General features: G+C 36.8%; 2 protein-coding genes across 2 annotated transcripts in view; one reads left to right on the top strand and one right to left on the bottom strand.

Annotated features, from left to right (window-relative positions):
- The first annotated feature begins 564 nt into the window (after positions 1-564).
- Positions 565-1,587, top strand: LOC141562426 (olfactory receptor 52P1-like). Its single transcript, XM_074302463.1, has one exon. The coding sequence runs from the start codon at positions 565-567 to the stop codon at positions 1,585-1,587; it is 1,023 nt and encodes a 340-aa protein (XP_074158564.1).
- Positions 1,588-9,628: 8,041 nt separating this feature from the next.
- Positions 9,629-23,139, bottom strand: part of RRM1 (ribonucleotide reductase catalytic subunit M1) — a 34,945-nt gene continuing 21,434 nt past the window's right edge. Inside the window, exons 15-19 of the mRNA XM_074304970.1 lie at positions 22,710-22,786; positions 20,320-20,455; positions 19,015-19,110; positions 16,044-16,232; positions 9,629-10,394 (exon numbers count right to left, since the gene is read on the bottom strand). Coding sequence (XP_074161071.1) covers positions 10,209-10,394; positions 16,044-16,232; positions 19,015-19,110; positions 20,320-20,455; positions 22,710-22,786 — 684 coding nt within the window. The 3' untranslated portion in view covers positions 9,629-10,208. The remainder of the gene's footprint in view (positions 10,395-16,043; positions 16,233-19,014; positions 19,111-20,319; positions 20,456-22,709; positions 22,787-23,139) is intronic.

Below are 23,139 nucleotides of genomic sequence, written 5' to 3'. Positions count from 1 at the left end.
ACTGATGGAAGCTGCAGTGATTGATTTAAGCTTAATTAAGGAACATTTCCTAAGGCTCAACCAAAAGTGGGCTGGGTTTCCTCTCACTGGAAGTGGAAATTGACTAGTCACTCGTTGTGGCAGGGGGGGGAGGGGTTGACTAGGTGTAGGTTGGAGTCATCCCTTCCAACTTCAAGATTCTGTAATTTGTGTATTGCAGGAAAAAAACTCGAAACTTCTTGTAGTCTGTATTGTGGGAAATCGGGAAGAAAGGAGAATGAGAGAATCTGTTTCACCCCTCTTGTTACTCATATTTTGTACATGTGTGTGTGTTGTGAGGATGCTGGGGTTAAGTACATATGTGGTTCTAGCTGTCTCTTCAGATTAAATACTGGCATAAACATACAGAGCAGACAGACACAGACATTGCTTTGCCAACTTTAAAGCGCTATGGAAGGATCAGATATATTAGAGCCCAGGGCTTCTTCTCGGCACCCCTGGCCTGAGACCCGAGTCAGTCACTGACTCGGCCACCTATTCTGTCCCCACAGCACAAAATCCCTGTCGTGGCGCCTCCTCGAGACTATGGACAGTGGTTATGAGAACGCCACCAGCTCCAACATTTCCTACAGAGACTTCTTCCTAGTGGGCTTTCCCGGGCTTCGGGAATGGCGCTCGCTCTTGGTTCTCCCCGTGTCGGGCCTCTATGCGTTAATCCTGGCCTCCAACGCCCTGATCGTGTACACCGTGGCCACCCACCGCAGTCTGCACCAGCCCATGTACGTGCTCATCTCCCTGCTCCTGGCCGTCAACGCGTGCGCCGCCTCGGCCGTGCTGCCCCCGATGCTGTCGGGCTTCCTGCGCTACGCAAACCCAGTGTCCCTGGAGGGCTGCCTCACTCAGATGTTCTTCATCTACTTCACCCTGCTCCTAGACTACAACCTCCTGCTGGCCATGGCCCTGGACCGCTACGTCGCCATCTGCCACCCGCTCCGCTACGCGGACCTGATGACGTCCCGGCTGCTGGGCCTGCTGGCCGCGGCCGCCCTGAGCCGGAGCCTGGCCGTGGCAGTGCCGCTGGTGGTGCTGACTTCCCGGGCCCGCTTCTGCCGAACGGCTGTGATCCGCCATTTTGCCTGCGAGTACATCGCCCTGCTGAGCATCGCCTGTGGGGACCTCACTTTCAACAACCGCCTGGGCTTGGCTATGCGGCTGATCACCGTGACCTTTGATCTGTCCCTGCTGGGGGCTTCCTACAGCCGCATCATCTATGCCGCCTTCCAAATTTCCTCAGGCAGCGCCCGCGCCAAGGCGCTGCACACCTGCGGCTCCCACCTGCTGGTCATCTTCACCGTCTACCTGTCTGGTCTCTCCACTTCGATTGTCTTCCGGTTCGCGAAGTCAGTGTCTCAGGACGTGCAGAACCTGCTCAGCGCCATTTACCTGCTGCTTCCGGGAGCCCTGAATCCCATCATCTATGGGGTGAGGACCAGGGAGATTCGGCAGCATGTGGAGAGATTGCTCTGGGGAAGAAAATCGACGCCGGTGACCAAGGACCAGTCACAGAGGCTACACAATACCCAGATAGAGAGGAGACTACCCGCGTGAGGGGGCGTCAGCAGCGGCAATGAGCCCTGAACAGCTTGCACTTACCGGCCCTGTCTAGAACCACGCTAGATCTTCAGGAGAAAGTGGTGTCTTATGTGTAGATAATGATTGGTGGAGACTACAATAAGGACAGTAGTACTACAGCAGCGCTGTCTAATCTCCCTAGCCTTTTGCTCTTTCCCTCATGATCAGTTGCTCAAAATTTCCATCCATTGGGCTCAGTGGAGTATGCACCAAGTTACTCAGGTTCAGGTGCTGTCTCTAGAGTCTCCCATTCTTCCTTAAAAAGAGCTGGAGTCTATCTGTAACCATAACCACTTTTTTCTAGTTCTACTTTTTAGGGAGCAGCAGAACAAAGTGAATCCTATTATTACCCGACAGCTCTTCTATTTTAGGACACCTCCATGTTCCCCCTGTTTTCTCTTCTCCAGCCTATAACCACCACCACCCACTTGCTTCCACTTGCAGTCATATTCAAATCCACCATCCATCTCCTATGTTGGTCACCCTCCTCTGGATGTATTTGTTGTCAAGTTCCTTCCTAATCCATAATTTGCATAAGTAGACATTGTAGTCTTGCTGTGTCCTGACCATAATGGGGTTTACAAACTCTTTCCTCTCAAAGGCCACATGCTTATAGCACTCATGCAAAGTGTTAAGACTTCCAAGGATATTTGGAAGAGAGACAAATCAGTATCCCACACCCCCGCTCCAAGCACTGACAGGCTGAACTGATAGTCCTATGTTCTTATTCTGAACCTGGTGGTCAATAGTTCAGCGTGATTTCTTACATTGTCATTTATTAAGTACAAGGACACTGTAGTTGATGGGGAGAATACAAAGACAAATAAAGAGTTTCTGCCTTGAAGGACTTGATGATTTAGAAAATAGGAGGGATAAAATGTATGCCTCCTATGCCTCAGAAACCCATCGCTAAACCCACGCAGACTAGGTTTGGTTTCTGAATCATACATTGGGGTTCATTTCCCCACCCCAAGTAATCCTTGGGAACATCAAAAATGTGGCTTGCTTCTCTTCAAGTGACCTCATGTCCTGCCACTTGTCTCTTGAAAGCAATTAAGTTACCTCCTGTCCTGCTAACTTCTACCCATTTTCTTTACTCCTACTTTCAAGTTTTTTGAGGGAAAACATGAAATCATGTTCACTATACTACAAATGCATATTATCTGTCTTCATAGACTTACAGGATTATGGACTTACAGCTGAGATTTACAGGTAATCTAGTCCAACACCTTCATTTTATAGCTAAGAAAACGGGAAACCATAGAATTTGCTGAAGGTCAGATTGTTAAGAATAGGATTCACCCCCCCTCCCCAACTCCTATGCAGCCTTCTAATGCTGCTTATTTTTCCTTCATACTCCCCTCAGCCTTTACCATTCCCTAGAGCTGTTTCATCTTCCAATGAGATGATCCAATTAAGTTGAATGTGTCCAAAACTGAACTCGTCACCTTCCTCCCAAAACTTGACTCCTGTTTTTATTCATATCATCATTTTTGCATTACCTCCACCTGTACCCCAGGATCAAAACTTAAGAGAAAAAGTCATCATTGACTCTTAATCTTCTCTTCCCATGATTTCAAGTCTGTTGATACCTCAGAAGTATCTTTCACACCTATGGCCTCCTCTCCATTCTTTTTGCAACCACTCTAATTCAGACTATCATGTCTTCTTAGTTAGATGATCCTAAGTTTCCTAATGTATTCCTCCCTTCTACAATCCAGTCTTCATACATCTACTTAAAAAATCTTAATATATCATTTTCATCTACTCAAAAATCCTCAGGGGACTTCAAAGGCCCACTGAATAAAATATAAAGTTCTGTCATTGCTTAGCCCCAACCTATTTTTCCAATCTTATTTCACAGTTGCTCCAATATACATGTTCCAAACTTCTGTTCTCTTCCCAATGCTTTGTTCATAACTGACACTCAATGGATGCTTATAAATGTTTATTAAATTGGATTGAATTTCCCCATGGACCTCCTTTCTTCACCTCCACCTTCATCTGTTAAAATCCTTTTTCTTCCTTCAAAAACTAACTCAGTAGCAATCTCCACAAAGTTTCCTTGTCTACCTACGGCTGACCTCACCTTAAATTTCTTATAGACCTTTGACTGAATCTCTTCTTTGATCTTCTGCCACTTAATCATGTCTTTCCCCATTTGAGACTTTGAAAGCTACATCTTATGTTTTATTTTCATATCTCCTGTGCTAAGCATAAGATCCTATGTAAAACTGGATCATGAGATCACAAGATTTAGAGCTAGCCTGGAACTTGGGAGACCACATGGACCAATCCAATCTTTTTACAGACGAGGAAATGGCAGCCCAGAGAAGTTAAGTTTTTTGGCCAGAGTCACACAGGTAACACAGAAGTTTGTCAAATTAATCAGAGATTGGAAAGGGAGGCACTGAACCAAAGTTCTAAGTGTGTTTGTTTAAGAAATAGTAGAAGCTGGGAGTGTTACTACTGGGTTTATGCCCCAAAGATATCTTAAAGGAAAAGGGATCCATATGTGCAAAAATGTTTGTGGCAGCCCTCCTTGTAGTGGACAGAAACTGGAATTGAATGGATGCCCATCAATTGGAGAAGGGCTGCATAAATTGTGATATATGAATGTTATGGAATATTATTGTTCTGTAAGAAATGACCAGCAGGATGATTTCAGAAAGGCCTGGAGAGACTTACATGAACTGATGCTGAATGTGAGCAAGACCAGGAGATCATTATATATTTCAACAACCATACTATATGATGATCAATTCTGATGGACGTAGCTCTCTTCAACAATGAGATGAACCAAATCATTTTCATTTCATATTCATTTCATATTCAATAATGAATAGAACCAGCCCAGCGAAAGAACTCTGGGAAATGAGTGTGAACCACTACATAGCATTTCCAATCCCTCTGTTGTTGTCCACTTGCATTTTTTATTTCCTTCTCAGGTTAATTTTACATTATTTCAAAGTTCGATTCTTCTTGTGCAGAAAAATAACCGTATGGATATGTACACATATATTGTACTTAAAATATACTTTAACATGTATTGTCTACCTGCCATTTGGGAAAGGGGGTGGAAGGAAGAACGGAAAAGGTTGGAACAGGTTTTACAATTGTCAATGCTGAAAAATTACCCATGCATATGTTTTGTAAATAAAAAGCCAATCAGGCAAACATAATAACTTACTTTATAATATTCCTCTAAACCGCCAACCATTTCTAAGGGAGCAACATGCATATTTGCTATACACGCTCAATTGGCATCAGGATAATCTGGTTATGAGTTTCACAGATGATCCAAGCAGCAGGAAAAAAATTGTGATCCACTGGGCTTTGTGAATTTCCAGAGATAGATTCCTCCCATCTCTACAGCAAACTTTATGTTCATACAATCATACAACCTCCCCATACACAAACATATATATACCATATTGCTCCAAATAAAAGGCTATATTTTCTTCACTCCCTCTTATCTAAAACTTAATTTTGGCCCATCTTTGCTCTTATAGTGCTTAACTTAAGGCTCTAGAGTCTCCATAATTGCAGCACAAATTGCATCTCCCTGACCTATAGAGATACTTAAAAGATTTCATGCTGGGCACCCTGGTTATTGATTACTAGAGTAGCTAGGTAGTGCATAGATTGCCAGGCATGGAATCAGTCAGACATAAGTTCAAATCTGGCCTCAGGTACATAATAGCTATATGACTCTGGGCAAGACTTAACCTTTTTATCTGTTTCTTCATCTATAAAATAAGAATAGTTACAGCATTCATCTCCTAGGATTGTTGTAAAGATCAAGTGAAAAAACAATTGTAAAGTACATGGCATAACACTTAACACATTTTAAATAATATATAACTGGTATTATGGCTCAATGGAAGCAACTGACCTAAAAGTTTCCCTTCCAAAAGGTTTGCTCCTTAGACTTTACTTTTTCATTTAGTTTCCTTATTTGCTAATAAGGGCAGGAATTTATACAGTGCTTCGTAACTTAGAAACCAGTATCTTTCCAACCAATAGTTTTCTTTTTTCCTCACAACAACCCTGTGAAGTGAGTAGAACAAGTATTATCCTCATTCTAAAGATGAAGAAATTAAGGTTCAGAGATTTTAGGATCCGATTTAAAGACTTCATGATCATCTAGTCCAATTTCCCCATTTTATCAATGAGAAAACAGATTGTGAGGTATGGAGGTTAAAATTATCCTACTTACAATAAGAGATAGAGGCAGAGCTCTGAGCTAACGGCACTTTATTAAAGGGTCCATAGTTCCCTCTACTGAAGTAGACCTCAGATCTTCCTCACAATCTGAGATGCCTCCTCCATCCAGGGCCCAATTTTTAGTTAGATGTGCAGTCATTCTGAAACAGCTATATCAAAAACAATAATTCCATTGATTGGCATGGGATGCATAAACTAAAATAAACAAAATAATGTCAGAAGGGTCAAAACTTATGCGAAGCAAGCAAGGTCATCCACTGCATTGTGAGTCATCACTAATGGTCTTGACTCTATTCTGCCAGTGACAATAGTAGCTTTAGAAAAGAGTGTGAGACTGATGACTTTGTACAACTGTCTCACTTAAATCCAATTTATACACAAATCAAAAAAGGTCAGTACAAAAACATTTTGGGAGACTTTCCTTGTAGTTGTGATCTCTGCCACACAGCACTTGGTCACCATGACAAGACAAACAAGGCTGAAGAAAGGGCCTTTAATTAATTTTCTATAGTCAAATGAACTTAGAACCTGCAGCTCACAGTTCAGGGCTTTATATACAGAACTTTGATGATTCAAACTGATGAATACTGATTGGAATAGAGTAGCAGTGCAAATGAATTACTTCTCACAGAGGCTAAGTGATTTCTCCAATTACACAGGATTTGAAGCTAGATCTTCCAAATCCAGTGTTCTTTTCATACAGCCATGCTCCTCACTTCTAAATATCTTGAGTCCAAGGCTGCTGCACAAAATGCATAGGAAGCTCTGTGGAGCACAATGTACACAGAGGAGTCAGCAGAGGAAAGAGGCAAGTACCATTGATCTCATGGAGAAATGAGATTTCTAAGTTTGTGAGTGATTTAGAACAGGGGCATTTGAAAGTAATCCATTGATGTTAGTTCAAAATTTAATGTCAAAGCATATATTGGGAGTACAAAGATAAAAATAATCTGCCCTATCCTCTAGTAGCTTACGTCATATTGAGGGAAACACAAGATATATAAAAATATAAATGCAAAATGCTCAAATTTCCTCATCTATAAAATAAGCTGGAGAAGAAAATGGTAAACCACTTTAATATCTGTCAAGAAGACCCCAAATGAGGTCAGAGTCTGACGTGACTGAAATGACTCAACAGAGAGAGCAAGGCAGCAATAAATTACAATTAGGTAATCAAGAAATCATGAGTTCACATGAGTTCTGTCTGTAGCAGACAGAATTTCAGCTGAATCTTGAAAAGTCTCAGGGATTCTAAGATACAAGGTGAGGAAGGGGTCCATTTCAAGTATGGGGACAGACTTTGGAAAAACACAAAAGCAAGGGACAGAAGATGGTATGCAGGGAAATGGCGAAGAGGTCACTGACTAGAAGGTAAAGTTCATGAAGGAGAATAATATAATATAAAAAGTTACCCAGAAAAATAGGTTGGAGGTATATGAAGTATTTTAAATGCCCCAAAGTAGGAAGTTTGTATTTTATTTTAAAGGCATTAAGAAACTAACGAAATTCTAAGAGCAGGAGGATGACACAATTAGATCTTGAACTTTAGGGATACTGAAATTAGCAACTGTGGAAAACAATATTGGCAAGATCAATTTAGAGACTGTATTTTAATAGTTCAGGGCTTGAATTAGAATGGAGAGAAAGAAATTCCAACAATTCTGAGAAGTTTGATTACAAAGATTTTAAAACAAATTAAATATAAAGGGAACAAAAAGTGAAGAGTTAAAGTTGACTCCAATGTTGTAAGCCTATAGGATAACTCAAGAGACAGTAGAGGCTTTACCCAAAAAAAAGGGAAGTTTACTCAAGAATGCTTTGACTATGTATTTTTGTTTCAAAATTTTTGCTTCTTTTTTTTTTTTTAATGAAGATGGAAAGGGAAAAAAATAAATGTCATTTGGAAAAAAAACATATAGATTGTGCATATATGTAAAATAACATGCACACAAGGGGAGGAATGGAAGGTGAAAAAGTAAAACCAATTAGTGTAAGCAGTGTTTTTCTGAGCATTGGTAATGAAAAAGAAGGGTAGTATAGGATAACTTGAAAGGATAGCAGGACCAATTAAAGACTTTTTAAGGAGGAAAGCAACTCCAGTTGCTTCAATCAATCTTCATAGGGACACAAAGCCTTTCACCATCTTGTTTGCCCTTCTCCAGATTACTAATGTCCATCTAAAACTATGAAGCCTTGAACTGAACACAAAAGTACATTTAAAAGTCTGATGTGGGCAGAATACAACAGGATTATCATTTCCTTATTCTTAAAAGATATAATATCCTTGATGCAGTTCATGATTACATTAGCTTTTTTGGCTACCACATATCACTGACATACTCAGTTTTCAGAATTCTTTCAAACTCTTGGGAGAGATATATCCATCAGTGGGGTCCTAATAATTACAGATCAATTATAGAAAACCAATGAGATTTATTAGCATGCTAAGGAATTGGCTTTCACAGCTAGAAGATTCATTTTCAAGGGTACGGTTTTGGTTTTTATAATCTTTTATAAACTTTAAGATTCTGCAGCATTGGTAGCAACTGAAGATAGAAAAGTAAAACATTTCACAGAAGGAAGAGTAGAGGAAAAGGGAGACCAGAAATGGAAGGGGAAATATTTGGAATGCAAATGGAGGGATAATTATAGAATTAAGAAAACATTTCCAGTTCAAGAGCAGGAGACATGAGTTCATGCTTTTAAGGTATGAACTCTTAGCCAAGAGGAAGTAGCTATTAACACAGTATATAACATCATCTGCTCTGCCATGTCCTTGCACAGGAGTTTAGGGACTTTCTAATCTTAGGTCATGTAGAGTTGGAGACTTCTATGTTGTTGGTTCATTAAAATGTCGCAAAATAATTTTGATTCCTATTTCTCCCACCAGTAATCAACAACCCCAATCTGACTATGACTTCTCTATTTTGTACTGGTAAAGCTGTTTTTCTTCACACAAATTTTAAGACTCTCTATTTATCCTTATTGAATTTCATCCCATCAGATTTAAAACAATGCTTTTAAAGATCTTTTGGAATATTGATTTGTCCTCTAGTCTGTTAGCTATTTGTCCTTCCCAGGTTAATGTCATCTGCCATCATTTGATGAACATACTTTTATCTATATACCTATGTTCCTTTCTCTAAATCATTAATAAAAATGTTACACAGCACAAAAGCAAGTACAGATAGATCCCTGGAGTACTTCACTCCACTACTTGTATGACGTGATACCAATAAGGTCTGATAGGAGACAAATGAGAAATCTAAACGACATGCCTGAAGAAAACTTGAGTAAGAAAACATTGTCAATTATAGGGAAATATGACATTTAGTAATTGAGGATTATTAGGAGCCATTCTTTTTTTCAGCAGTTGCTGTGTTCTCCCAGTTTCATCTCTAGGTCAACCGAAAAATGTTAAGAGTTCTATGCTATACTACATGTACACAAGAAACATAAATGTTGTCATTTTTACAAGTTTTTCCTCACAGTTGAGCACTTTGCTTGTAGGTTTGCATAGACTTTTAGGACTGGAAAAGATCTTAAAAGATCATCTAATCCCAACTCCACTCTTCTTTTTACAGATAAAAAAATTTAAGATCCCGAGAAGGGAAAATTACCATCATACAGTGATAGATGGAGTCAGGAATAGAATCCCCATCTTCTAAATTGGACACCAGAGTTTTTTCTGCTGTACAAAGCAAAGCTGTGACAATGTGATAACAAGATGTGAGAAGTCATTTGAGATGAAAACCATTAACAAAATTAGTTGAGACACAAAATATTCACCTTTTTAAGAGGAAAGTGTGCATCTTTATTTCAGATTGACCTATAGGTCAGCCCTGTTTCCAACTGAGGATCCTGGAGCAAATCAGAAGAGGGATAAGATCCAAAACATCTTGGGAAAAGCCATTTCTGGGTATCTTAGTGCTAAATACTGATAAGGCAGAGAAACCCAAGCTTTCTGGTGAGGGAGTGAGGGGGTAGATATGCCAACAATTCTTAGGGGCCAACAATCTGCTTTTCCTCTAGTGGCAACATACCAGTCTCAAAAGAGACTTCAGCCAAATGAGATGACAATCTGCAGAGGATACTCACTCAGGGTAGGGCCCAAGGAAGTGACCAAGCCCCAGATAACCACTTTCTCTTTTCTGCTCATCCACTGAGTCCAAAATGACTTCTTCACTCCCAAAACACCAGCAGAAAAATATTTACTGCACTGAAATAGTACTTGATATGCATTGATCATTTCCTGCACTAAAGTCCAGCAAAGCCTCACCTCTTCAAGCAAATTCACTACATCTATCTATGCCCAAAGAGACAGTGTGGCTTCCAAAGAAGTGCTGGCCTCCTCTTCTGATTTTTCCTTCTCAGGATCCACACATTAGGCATTCATCTCTGTTTTCTAAAGAGCAAACCATGGCTGCTGTGTTCCTCTCCTTTTCCTCATCCTTCAACACCTTCTCCTTCTCTTTCAGCTTTTCCTTATTCAGAGTGAACTGAATGGGGTTAGCTGCTGGTCTTGTCCTCAAATAATACATTCCAGTCTTCAGACCCTATGGGAAGAATAATTATAATTATTAGCAGGAGTCTGCTCATCAGATCAAAATTTAGATCAAGTCCAATGTGACAGCCTCACATATTTGGCTCTTTAATTTACTCATACTGATGACATAAGAAAGGTATCCTTGAAACTTCCACAATTAATAAATACGCTTTGCATTTCTAAAATTTATTAGGCAACCAGGCATATAAAACACACAGAGAGAACACAATGATAATGCTAATAACAATGCTAACTGACATATACACAGCATTTTGAAAATTGTATGCACCTCATTTGAACCTCACAACTACCCTGTGAAGTAGGTGCTATTGGTATTATTATCCTCACTTTAAATACAAGGAAGTCAGAACTAAGGTCATGAAGCTTGTCCATGGATCACACATCTATTGACTATCTGAAGTAGGATTGAAATCCAAATTTTTTTTGACTCTACAACCCAACACTCTACCAACTAAGCCAATAATAAGTGTCAAAAAAGTGAGCAAAACTAGTGATACCAGATTTAAACTATATTATAAAGCAGTGATCATCAAAACCATTTGGTACTGGCTAAGAAATAGAGAAGTTGATCAGTGGAATAAGTTAGGTTCACAGCCAATGACTATAACAATCTAGTATTTGACAAACTCAAAAGCCCCGCCTTTTGGGATAAGAATTCACTATTTGACAAAAACTGCTGGGAAAATTGGAAACTAATATGGCAAAAGGTAGGCATAGACTTACACCTAACAACGTATACCAAGATAAGGTCGTTCATTATCTAGACATAAAGAATGATATCATAAACAAATTAGAAGAACATAGGATAGTTTATCACCTCTTAGATTTGTAGAGGAAGGAATCTGTGAATCAAAAAAGAACTAGAGACCATTATTGATCGTAAAACAGATAATTTTGATTATATTAAGTTAAAAAGTTTTTGTACAAACAAAACTAATGAAAAAAAGATTAAAAGGGAAGCAATAAACTGGGAAAACATTTTTACATCCAAAGGATCTGATAAAGGCCTCATTTCTAAAATACATAGAGAACTGACTAAAATTTATAATAGTTTAAGCCATTCTCCAATTGATATCAAAGGATATGAATAGACAATTTTCAGATGAAGAAATTAAAACTATATGTAGTCACATAAAAAGGTGCTTCAAATCACTATTGATCAGAGAAATGTAAATTAAGACAACTCTGAGATACCATTACACACCTGTGTCAGATTAGCAAAGATAATGACAAATGTTGGAGGGGATGTGGGAAAACTGGGACAATGATACATCGTTGGTGGAACTGTGAATGGATCCAACCATTTTGGAGAGCATTAGAAACCACAATCAAAAAGTTATCAAACTGTGCATATCCTTTGATCCAGCAATATAATAATATTGATTACATCCCAGAGACCTTAAAGAAGAGAAAGGGACCCACAAATGCAGAAATGTTTGTGGTGGCCCTTTTTGTAGTGGCCAGAAAGTGGAAACTGAGTGGATGTGCCTATCAATTAGAGAATGGCTGAATAAATTATGATATATGAATGTTATGGAATATTATTTTTCTGTAAGAAATGACAAGCAGATGATTTCAGAGAGGCCTGGAGGCTTTACATGAACTGATGCTGAGTGAAATGAGAACCAGAAGTTCACCCAGAGAGAGAACCATGGGAACAGAGTATGGAATACAACATAGCATTCTCATTCTCTCTGTTGTTATTTGCTTACATTTTATTTTCTTTCTCAGTTTTTCTTTTTCTTCCTTATTGAGCTGATTTTCCTTGTGGAACAAGATAACTGTATAAATATGTTTACATATATTGGATCTAACATGTATTTCAACATATTTAACATGTATTGGATTACTTGGAAGCTGGAAGGGGGGGGCGGGAGGGGAAGGAGGGAAAATTTGAAACAAAAGGTTATGCAAAGGTCAATGTTGGAAAAATTACCTATGCATATGCTTTGTAAATAAAAGCTTTAATTAAAAAAAAAAAGTGAACAAAACATGGACTTAAGACTGAGGCAAAAGCTGCTAATTTCTTTGAGGATGATGTCTACTTTGTAATTTTAAGGATGGTTAAGAATTCACAAACAAAACAGACTGAAAGGACATTGCAAGTATAGGGAACAGCATGAACAAAAAAGTAGGAAATAGAAGACATATTAGAGGAAATTAGGTTCATATGAGAAGTCCAAGAAAGGGAATTTACTAGGAGACAAGGTTAGAAAAGAAGAAAGGGCTTTGGAATGGCAGGCAAAGTTTTTTGAATTTTATTCAGGATATAGTAAACATCAATAACTGCAAAGTGACTCTCTAGAGGTAGAAAGTTATAAGCATTATCTTTCAAAGTCCCAATATATGACTCTCACTAGAGAAAAAAATAAAAAAAGCAGAAGGACCTAGATCTTGTTTGTCAACCTAAAGAATATGGACTTTATTCTGTATAAGGAAACTATCAAAAAAGTTTTTGAAATAGGGAAGTGACAAATATAAAAAAGTAATTTATAATAAGTCAGTCTGATAGTGAGACAAGTGGTACCAGTTAGTGTATATTACAAAAGTCAAGGCATAAGGTGACAAGCTTAGGCTAATGCTGTTGTATGTGAATGTTGAGGGAGGGAGAGAGGAAGACTTTTTACCAAAAAAATGATGAATGGCGCCTGACTGGAAGTGGTCGAAGGAGGAAAGTGAGGGATGAAACAACTATTTCTCCTTTAATCTCTTTCTTCCCTTATAGCCAACGCTAGCATTTCTAATACAATATTGAATAGCAATAGTGATAGTGGGCAACTTTGTTTCAACCCTAATCTTATTGGGAATGGTTCCAGTTTATCCCCATTACATATGTTTGCTGATGATTTTAAATAGATGCTACTGATCATTTTAAGGAACAGTCCATGTATTCCTATACTCTCTAGTGTTTTTAATAGGAATGGGTGTTAGAGTTAATCAAATGCTTTTTCTGCATCTATTGAGATAATCATATGACTTTTGTCAGTTTGGTTACTGATATAGATAATTATGCTAATAGTTTTCCTAATCACTGAACCAACCTTGCATTCCTGGTGTAAATCCTATTTAGTCATGATGTATTATCTTAGGATGACTTTCTATAACCTCTTTGCTAATATTTTATTTAAGATTTTTACATCAATATTCATTAGGGAAATTGGTCTATAATTTTCTTTCTATTTTCCTCCTACCTGGTTTAGGTATCAGTACCATGTCCGTGTCATAAGAGGAATTTGGTAGGAGTTGTTCTTTCCCTATTTTTTCAAATAGTTTACATAATATTAGAGTTAATTGTTCTTTAAATGTTTGGTAGAGGGGCAGCTAGGTGGTGCAGTGGATAGAGCACCAGCCTTGAATTCAGGAGGGCTGGAGTTCAAATCTGGTCTCAGACACTTAACACTTCCTAGCTATGTGACCCTGGGCAAGTCACTTAACCCCAGCCTCAGGGGAAGGAAAAAAAAAAAAGGAAAAAAAGAAATGTTTGATAGAATTCATATGTAAATTCCTCTGGGTCTGATGATTTTTTAAAGAGAGTTGATTAATAGCTTGTTCTATTTATTTTCCTAAAATGAGACTATTTAAGTAATTTATTTCCTCTTCTGTTAATCTGGGCAATCTATATTTTTGTTGGTATTCCTCCATTTCACTTAGATTATCAAATTTATTGACATAAAGCTAGGCAAAACAACTCCTAATTATTGGCCTAATTTTTCTCTTCATTGGTGGAAAGTTCTCCCTTTTCATTTCTGAGATTAACAGTTTGATTTTCCTCTTTCCTTCTTCTAATCAAATTAACTAAAGATTTATCTATTTTGTTGGGTTTTTTCATAAAACCAACTCTTAGTTTTATTTATTAATTCAATAGTTTTCTTACTTTCAATTTTACTAATCTCCGCTTTTGTTTTTAGAATTTCAAATTTGACATTTAATTCAGGATTTTTAATTTGTTCTTTTTCTACCTTTTTTTAGTTGCAAGCCAAACTCATTGATCTTTTTCTCTATTTTATGCAAGTAAGCATCTAGAGATATAAAGCTTCCCCTTTGGCTTTGGCTGCATCCCACAAATTTTAGTATGTTGTCTCATTATTGTCATTCTCTTGGATAAATTATTGTGTCCATAATTTGCTTGAAAGAAGTATTTTTTAAGCATCTACTATGCACATCAGGAACTGTGCTAAACATTTTACATATAATATCTAAATTGATCCTCACAACTCTGGAAAGTATTAACTCTATTTTACAATGGAGGGAATGGAGACAAGTTAAGTCCAGGTACACACAACTAGAAAATGTTTGAAGCCTAATTTGTACCACTTAGATGTAGGTGAGGACAAATATTCTGGAGTCATATACATAGAAATGACAGAAGCTAAAGGATATAGGAATAGAAAGAAAAAGGAGAAGGAAAAGGAGCTGAAGACTACTGAGTAAGCCTGAAGGCTTGTTTCCAAGAAGGAAGGGCAGTCAGTCCAAGAAGAAAGAAGCCACCAGAAGAAAAAAAGCAAGAAAACTATGACAAGGTCCTGTCAAGGAAGTCAAGAAAGGAAAAAGGCAGTTTCTGGGGGTAAGCTGGCAGTGTTACCCACTACAGACAGGATCAAAACAAAGGCCACTGGGAAAGTCCATTATTCTAACTCTTAGATGTCATTGTTTACCACCTTAGGGAAGATGGACTGCAGAGCCTTTAAGGTCCTTTCCAATTCTCAAATTTCATGACTCTACTATTTGGAATCCCTGATGTGAACAAGTTCAATTGAATAATGGGAAACAAAAGCCAAAGGAGGATTTTGAGTGGGTAGTAAAGAAATTGAAATATTGCATGAACTGATGCTGAGTGAAATGAGCAGAACCAAAAGATCACTATACACTTCAACAACAATACTGTATGAAGATGTATTCTGATGCAAGTGGATATCTTCAACATAAAGAAGATCCAACTCACTTCCAGCTGATCAATGATGGACAGAAACAATTACACCCAGAAAAGGAACACTGGGAATTGAATGTAAACTATTAGCACTACTGTCTACCCAGGTTACTTATCCCTTCGGAATCCAATACTTTACATGCAACAAGAAAATTGGATTTACACACGTATATTGTATCTAGGTTATACTGTAACACATGTAAAATGCATGAGATTGCCTGTCATTTAGGGGAGGGAGTAGAAGGAGGGAGGGGAAAACCTGGAAAAATGAATACAAGGGATAATGTTATAAAAAAATTACTCATGCATATATACTGTCAAAAAAAAGTATAATTATTAAATTAATAAAATAAAAAAAAAAAAGAAAAGAAATTGAAGTATTGGCTATCCCACCACATTCTATTTAACATTTAGCAAATTATTAATATGTAAAGACCAAATACCTCCAAAATACTTCTAGAAATGATCTTATTAAACCCCTGTGCATCACCCCTTATAAGCACATGATCAGCCCATAAAACACTATCTAAAATGAGAAGGCCACCACTGGGAGATGGCTGAAGAAAGTGATAGTCATATGTAAAGTGCCAGTTGTCCAAATGTCCTAAAAGCAAAACAAAAAAAAAAGAACAGAACTCCATGGTACATGACAAACTTGGAGGGTCTAAAATGCAATGGCCTGAGAAGTCTTCTTTATAACCTTTCACTAACCTGCTTCCAACCATAGAAGTGCATGCTGGTGAGTTTGCCATAATTGGGTTCAGCAATGTGGATATTCAAAGACTGACTCTGATCAATGAACGCCCCTCGATCAGCTGCCATCTTGAGAACAATTTTCTGCGAGATTTCCCACACAGTCTTATACAACTGCTTCAAGTCTTCAGGAATTTCAGGGATACTCTGAAAGAAGGAAAAGAGCAAAGATATTTTCTCTCAGTCTTAAAGAAGACAACATGAACCACAATGATATAAAAGAAAATAAACTCTAGAGACTTCAGAACACTGATCAATGTGGTGATCAATAGTAACTTCAGAGGACTGATGATGAAAGCTTAACTTCACCTCTTGATAGAATAAAGCATTTACTCTAAGCATTTTAAACTTAAAATGTATAAATTTGTTTTGCTTGACTATAGAGAAATTTAGGGAGGAGGAAGGTTCATAGTTAGTAAGAAGTCATTGGGGGGGGGGAGCTAGGTGGCGCAGAGGATAGAGCACCAGACTTGAATTCAGGAAGACCCGAGTTCAAATCTGGTCTCAGACACTTAACACTTCCTAACTGTGTGACCCTGGGCAAGTCACTTAACCCCAGCTTCAAAAAAAAAAAAAAAAAAAAAAATCAGAAGTCATTGGGAAGTAAAAATGACATTTACAAATAGTGTAATACAAGTTTTTTAAAGGATTGTCCTTAAGGATTTAAGGTTAGGAAAAATAGGAGAAGTTTAGAAGGAAAAACAACACAAGCAGAATGGCTGGAAAAGTAACTCCTAGATTGAATGCCTTGCCTGATATGAAATTAATGAATTCTACTACTTGTAAATGAGCAAACCACCAAATACATCACAGGAATATTGTGGATTTAAAACAAAAACCTAAGAAAAACAGGCATCTCTAGAGAAACAAGATGTGTTTTAAGCTTGATTGCTTAGAGCAAGGAACAACCACTCAGGCATGGAAAAATTTTCACTTTGTTCCTTTGCTATATAATCTCTGACAATGAGAAGTCCCTTTTTGCCAAAGCTAATCCTTAACTTGTACTTTGATTCATTCTCTCTAGAAATTTATCTCAAAGATCATTCACCAACTCTTTTTGGTCTTCAATCTTTCCCTTTATGGCTCTTTCCCCAATACTTTCACATATTCTCAGGTCTCCCTCTTTCCTTAAAAAAACTGACAACCCTGCTCCCTCCCTCAAATTATCATTTCTTTCCTACTTTTCACTGATAAACTAGAAAGTAATTTATACTCACTGCCTCCATTTCCTTACCACCTAATCAGTTTGCAAATCTACCTTTAAGCATCTCATGATCTCTTAAATACAAAAACTCTTATCATTCTGCAACTACTAATTTATCCTTTCTTCTCTTGATTTTTAGTCATTTGAAAGCAAATCTGTTATGCCACAAAAGGTATTAAACTCTGCATCCCTCTGACCCAACAATTTATCTTGGCCCTTACTACAAAGAGACCAAAGAAAGAGGAAAAGATCCTGCATGTACAAAAATATTTATAGCAGCTCTTTGCGATGACAAAGAACTGAAAACTCAAGGAATGCCAATCAATTAGGGAATGCTAAACAAATTATGGTACTAGAATGTGATGGAATTTATAGTACTATAAAAAATGAAGAGAGGGTTGTTTCAAAGAAAACTGGGCAAACTTGTATTCACTGATAGAGATTGAGGTGAGCACAGTCAGCACAATTTCCAGAACTATAAGAGCCACATTATAAAAGGAAACAATTTTAAAACACTACAAAATTCTGGTCAATACAATGACCCAATTATGATTCTAGGACAATATGATCTCCTAACAAAGAAGTAATGGGCTGTTATACAAAGACAGACATATGGAAATTTGTTTTGCTTGACTACTATTATTTCCCCCCTCATCCCACAGGGGAGCAAGGGAAAATTGTTAAGAAAAAATAAATACCTGATAATGGAGGGAAAATTTTTGAATGTTTTTAAAAGTTTCCTATTCTCATAAATCTCTGCCACAGTCACTCAGTCAACACAGTTCCGATTTAATGCCCAGATTTTTTCTGACTTCCTAGTATTGAATTCTTTCCACTATGTCATGCTGCCTTAAAGGCACTAGAGACTTTGAATAAAAATTTTAACAGAGTGCTTAGAACATAAGACAGACTTCAAGGAGTTGAGAAGTGATTAGAAAATAAATGGGTTTAGTGTGAACTATTCCTTTTAGGAGTTTAGCAGTAAAGAAAAGATACAGAACAAACAATTTGAAGAAACAAAATTTCAGAATAGGAGAGGGAAGGAGAGAGCAAACAGGGAGGGGAGCATTTATAAAGGAAAAGGGAGAAGCATAAAGGGAGGAGAAAATCAATATAAGAGAATGATCAATTCAATAGACTTCCCAATGAAATATCATTTACATAAATATTATTTTGTATATGCAATTGCAGCTACAGTCATTAACTATACAGTTTGTTATTATTTGAATACCCACCTTTGGAATTGTCCAGTGACTAGAGCAAGATTTTTAACTTGGGGTCCATAAACTAAGATGGAAATTTTTTTTTAAACTTCTATGAAATTTTGCATTTCTTTCCATTATAAATTTTTTAATAATGGTTTAAAAAAAAGGGGACTCATAGGCTTCATCAGATAACCAAAGGGGTCCATGACATATAAAGGTTAAGAATTACTGGCCTAGGGGGATCAGTATTATAAGTTTACTGACTTCAGTCACTCCTGACCTTTTAATTATGTTTTCCCTCTTAAACTTCAAATCTTTATAGCTGAACAAATAATTGAAAAGTAAGGACTGTTTGGCCCATGCAATAATGCTATTGGTGACTGTGAGTACTAGATAATGATATATACTTACTCTACAATCAACTCTACACAATATTATCCTCTGGGAGAAATATGATCCTCTGAGCAGGGGGAAAAGGGGCAGCAAGGTTAACATCATACATTTCACTCTTATTTTATACCTGGATAGAGCCATTACATGCAATTATCTGGTTTTTCATCTCTTCATTCCATAAGCCTCGCTCTGTCAGATCTTTCAGCAAGTGAGGATTCACAATCTAAGTAGAATGGTAGATTAGATATAAAGAAAAATCAACACACAAAAGTGACTACCATAAAATCACAAAGAACGAGCAAGCACCAAAGAAAAAGTAAAAAGATACCTGGTACCTCATTCTTGTGCAGAGGTGTAAGGTTCCTAGATTGAAAAAATCTGAAATCACATGCAATATTTTACAAAATTTTACAATTTTACTGATTGGTTTTGCAGATTTTTTTTCTACTCTTACTCTTTTTTCTTTAAAAGCACTTAATTATACAAGATGGCTCTCTAGGAAAGAGAAGGAGGAATACTGGGAAAAATGTTAATGATGGAAAAATATAAGATATCAATTTTTAAAAAGTTTAAATAAGAAAAAAAAGAGAATAACAAGGTAACCATAAAAAACAAACATGGAAATACAAATGTATTTGCTCAGACCCAAAGGAATGAGGCTATTAAAAAACTGTTTAAAAATAGGCTTTGAAGCAAATAAAAATTTAAATAAAGTCCAACATTCCCAAGTACAACATTTGAATCCTATATACAGTTTAGAGTCTAATTATATAAGAGTGAGAAGGACCAATAATTATGTTATAGTCTAGGTACATTTCTACTGATGGAATCATTCAAAAATACATAGCAAAAGTACAATTAGGTAATTAAGAAAAAATTGAATTAAATCCTCCAAAACGTCAATAAAGAATTAAGATTCCAGATATGGGATTCCATATCCAAATATAAAATCATAATATGCAAAAAACAGAAAGGCCTTTTAACAATCAACTTTTTTAACCCCTTCATTTTAGTGATGAAGAAACTAAAGCCCAAAAAGAAGTGATTTGTTCAAGGTCACAGCAATGCTGCACAGATTCTTAATCAACATGGTTAGAATGTGAGCTCCTTGCAAATGAAAATTGTTTCACTTTTAGCATTTCTATCTCCAGCATCTTGCAAATAGCAAACTTAGTAAATGACTATTGATTAATTGTTATAAAGAATCAAAAATTAGCTAAGGTCAATGTACATGGTATAACTGAAAACTTACCAACTGATTAGTTTGCTTTCCCACCTACATCTCTTATTGCATTTAGGTATTATCAACACAACCCCAAGAAGCCAAAGTAGAACTAAGTACACACCTAAAATTAACTGAGCTACTTACTAGTAAAGCAGGTTAGCTGTCACTGTGCTTAAAAGATATTTTCCAAGTCAGTACTCTCCTCACCTGAAATTCTCCCGACAGGACTCTCCGAGTATAAATATTGCTGGTGTAGGGTTCAATGGACTCGTTATTCCCTAAAATCTGAGCAGTAGAGGCAGTTGGCATTGGGGCAAGCAGCAAACTGTTTCTGATGCCATACCTAGAAAAAAAAAATCAAAATAATCTAGTATTGGCCTAAGAGCTAAAATCTGCCAAAAGTACGAGAATATAAGCCAACAGATTCAGGGAAGACTTGACTTCACATTTCTTAACACTAAGCATCTTTATCTTCCATCATTCTCTAAATAACAGAAAATCTGATTCAAAATCATTTGCTCTTCTCTTAAAGAACTGTCAACTCCTGTAAGGATTCCTATGAGGAGTAAAATGATTACAACTTATCTTTTCTGGTGAGTTCACAGTCTAAAGAATAAATTATGCATGGTAGTATACAAAGGCATTGCAAAAAAAGCATTGTCTTTCATAGAAATCTTTCTTTCTCTCCCCTGAAATCATTCCTATCTACCAATACCAGGTTGCCAGTTTGTACTGCCCCTTCTTCATCACCTACTAGTACATTTTACATATATCATGAAATCACTTGCACTTTAACAGCCTAAGACAAGGATTCTCAAACTGCGGCCTGCTAAGGACATTTATGAGGCCCGAGGGGTTATGGCAAATAGGCTGACGGATGGAGACAGAGTGTGAGTTTTTGTTTTTACTATAGTCTGGCCCTCCCACAATCTGAGGGACAGTGAACTGGCCCCTGTTTAAAAAGTTTGAGGACCACTGGCCTAAGGAGTATAGCATCCTGAAAGGAAAACTGACTTTAGGAAGTCATAACCTCACTTCTTAAGGAAAGATACTACCTATTGTGACAACTTTACACATAAAAATCAAATGTAATAAATGTGAAACTATTTTGAAAACTATCTTTTCCCATATTAAGCCTCTAAGTTCCTTAATGAAAATGTATATACCATGTCCCCCTACTTTGTACCTATGAATTTTCAAAGCATTTACCATAATACTCTGTACTCTGATGATTCTGATTCACTTCTAATTATAATACACAGAGATTTTTGACCCAGATATCACCAGCTCTGCAACCTCAAGCAAAATCATCCCCCCACGTTTGTTAATCTATTAAAATTAAAAACCATATATTAGACAACCTGATATAAGGCACAAGATTGGATTTGGAGACAAGAGAGGTTTAGATTCCATTGCACAGACACAACAGATATATGACCCTCTCCTCTCATTCCTTTCAGCCTCAATTACCTCAAATGGAAAAACAAGGAAAACATCCACAACTCATACTTTAGCTTTTTCTAAGGTTTAAATGAGCTAATATAAATAAAGATTTTTAAGATCAAAAAATACCATATAAATGTTAGATACTACTACTAATGACAAGGTTCTAAATAGCTATCAATTCTATATACTTTTAAGTTTTACAAAACACTGCATATATTAATTCATTTGATGAGTTTTCTAAGGATCAAGTAAGATTACAGACATGAAAATGCTTTGTAAAGGTAATATATATCTCTCCATGCATTCCTAATCATCAGTAAGTGCTGCCTCTACTAGCACTGATTATACCACCATGACCATGATTCTATGCAATTCTTGACAGATTTTCTATCATTCTTTTACAGAGGATGTATCCAATGTTCTAGAGATCTTTCTTTGGCTTTTAAAAATATTTTTGTATATACTAGTGCAGCAATCTATCCCTGAAGTATCAGCCCAACTCCTTTTCCAATCATAAATATCCAGAAAAGGAATTTACTAAGAATAGTACTGTTCCCGCTAATTTTATGTGAAAATACAAAGGATATATAATTTTGTAACTAGTAGGTGATTCTCCTCATTAATAGAGATCACAATCCGTCTATGACTGAGTAGTCAAGTTCCAGGGTATATAAACATTAAACTTGCCTAGGGTCACATTACTAGTGTCAAAGATGGATATGAACAAAAACATGACTCCAAACTAAGAACTTTACTACTCAATAAATGACATTACCTTAATATTAAACATTTTCCAACTACTACTTTCTTATTAAGAATTTTAGATACAATCTTTAGACAATCAACTTATCTTTATGTTAATGTTAACAGGTTTCAGGGAATAAAGCACTTTTAAGAGAAAACAAAAAACATCTAAATCTAAGTTCCATTCTTTACTCAGGAAATCATCATTCCCATAAGTATTAAGACTCTTCATCTGCAAAATCTTGACCTACCTATATTCCTAACATGGCAAAGCTATAAATAATTTTAGTTGCAGAAGCAAAAGATCAGTACTTGGTAACATAAATGAGTAACTAAAAGTAACTACATTGGGATTAATCTCAGAAATTGGAGCCTTGAAAAAAGACCTGCTAATATTATTTACTTACTTTGCAATCTTCTCCTTGAGAACATTCCAATCCCAAAGGTCTGTAGGAGTGACATTCCACATATCATACTGCAGAATCTGAAGAGAAAAAAACCAAAAAACTAGTTCAAAATTAAGTTACAAACAAAAAAATTCCATCAGAGTTCTGCATTTGTCCTTACAAATTGTCCTCATTGCTAGATGTTGATCAGGTATCAACCAAGAAAGTTGAAAGACTTTTGTCTCCCCTCACCTTTACTATCCTTCTCCAAAGAAATCAACAAACCAAGAAAAATTAAAAACAAAAAACAAAAAACCCACACACAAAACATGTAAATCAAAATCATGACCAAATCCAAAAGTCAAAGCTAGCTACTCTGAATATGATTTATATTTGGTATTCAAAACCTTTTCTACAAAAGGCATTTATATTGAGAACTTTATGAAATGTT

This window comes from Sminthopsis crassicaudata, chromosome 3 (assembly GCF_048593235.1).
Source record: "Sminthopsis crassicaudata isolate SCR6 chromosome 3, ASM4859323v1, whole genome shotgun sequence".
Lineage (NCBI taxonomy): Eukaryota > Metazoa > Chordata > Mammalia > Dasyuromorphia > Dasyuridae > Sminthopsis > Sminthopsis crassicaudata.
The sequence above is the reverse complement of the archived record's forward strand: the minus strand, read 5'-3'. Positions and strand labels throughout refer to the sequence as shown.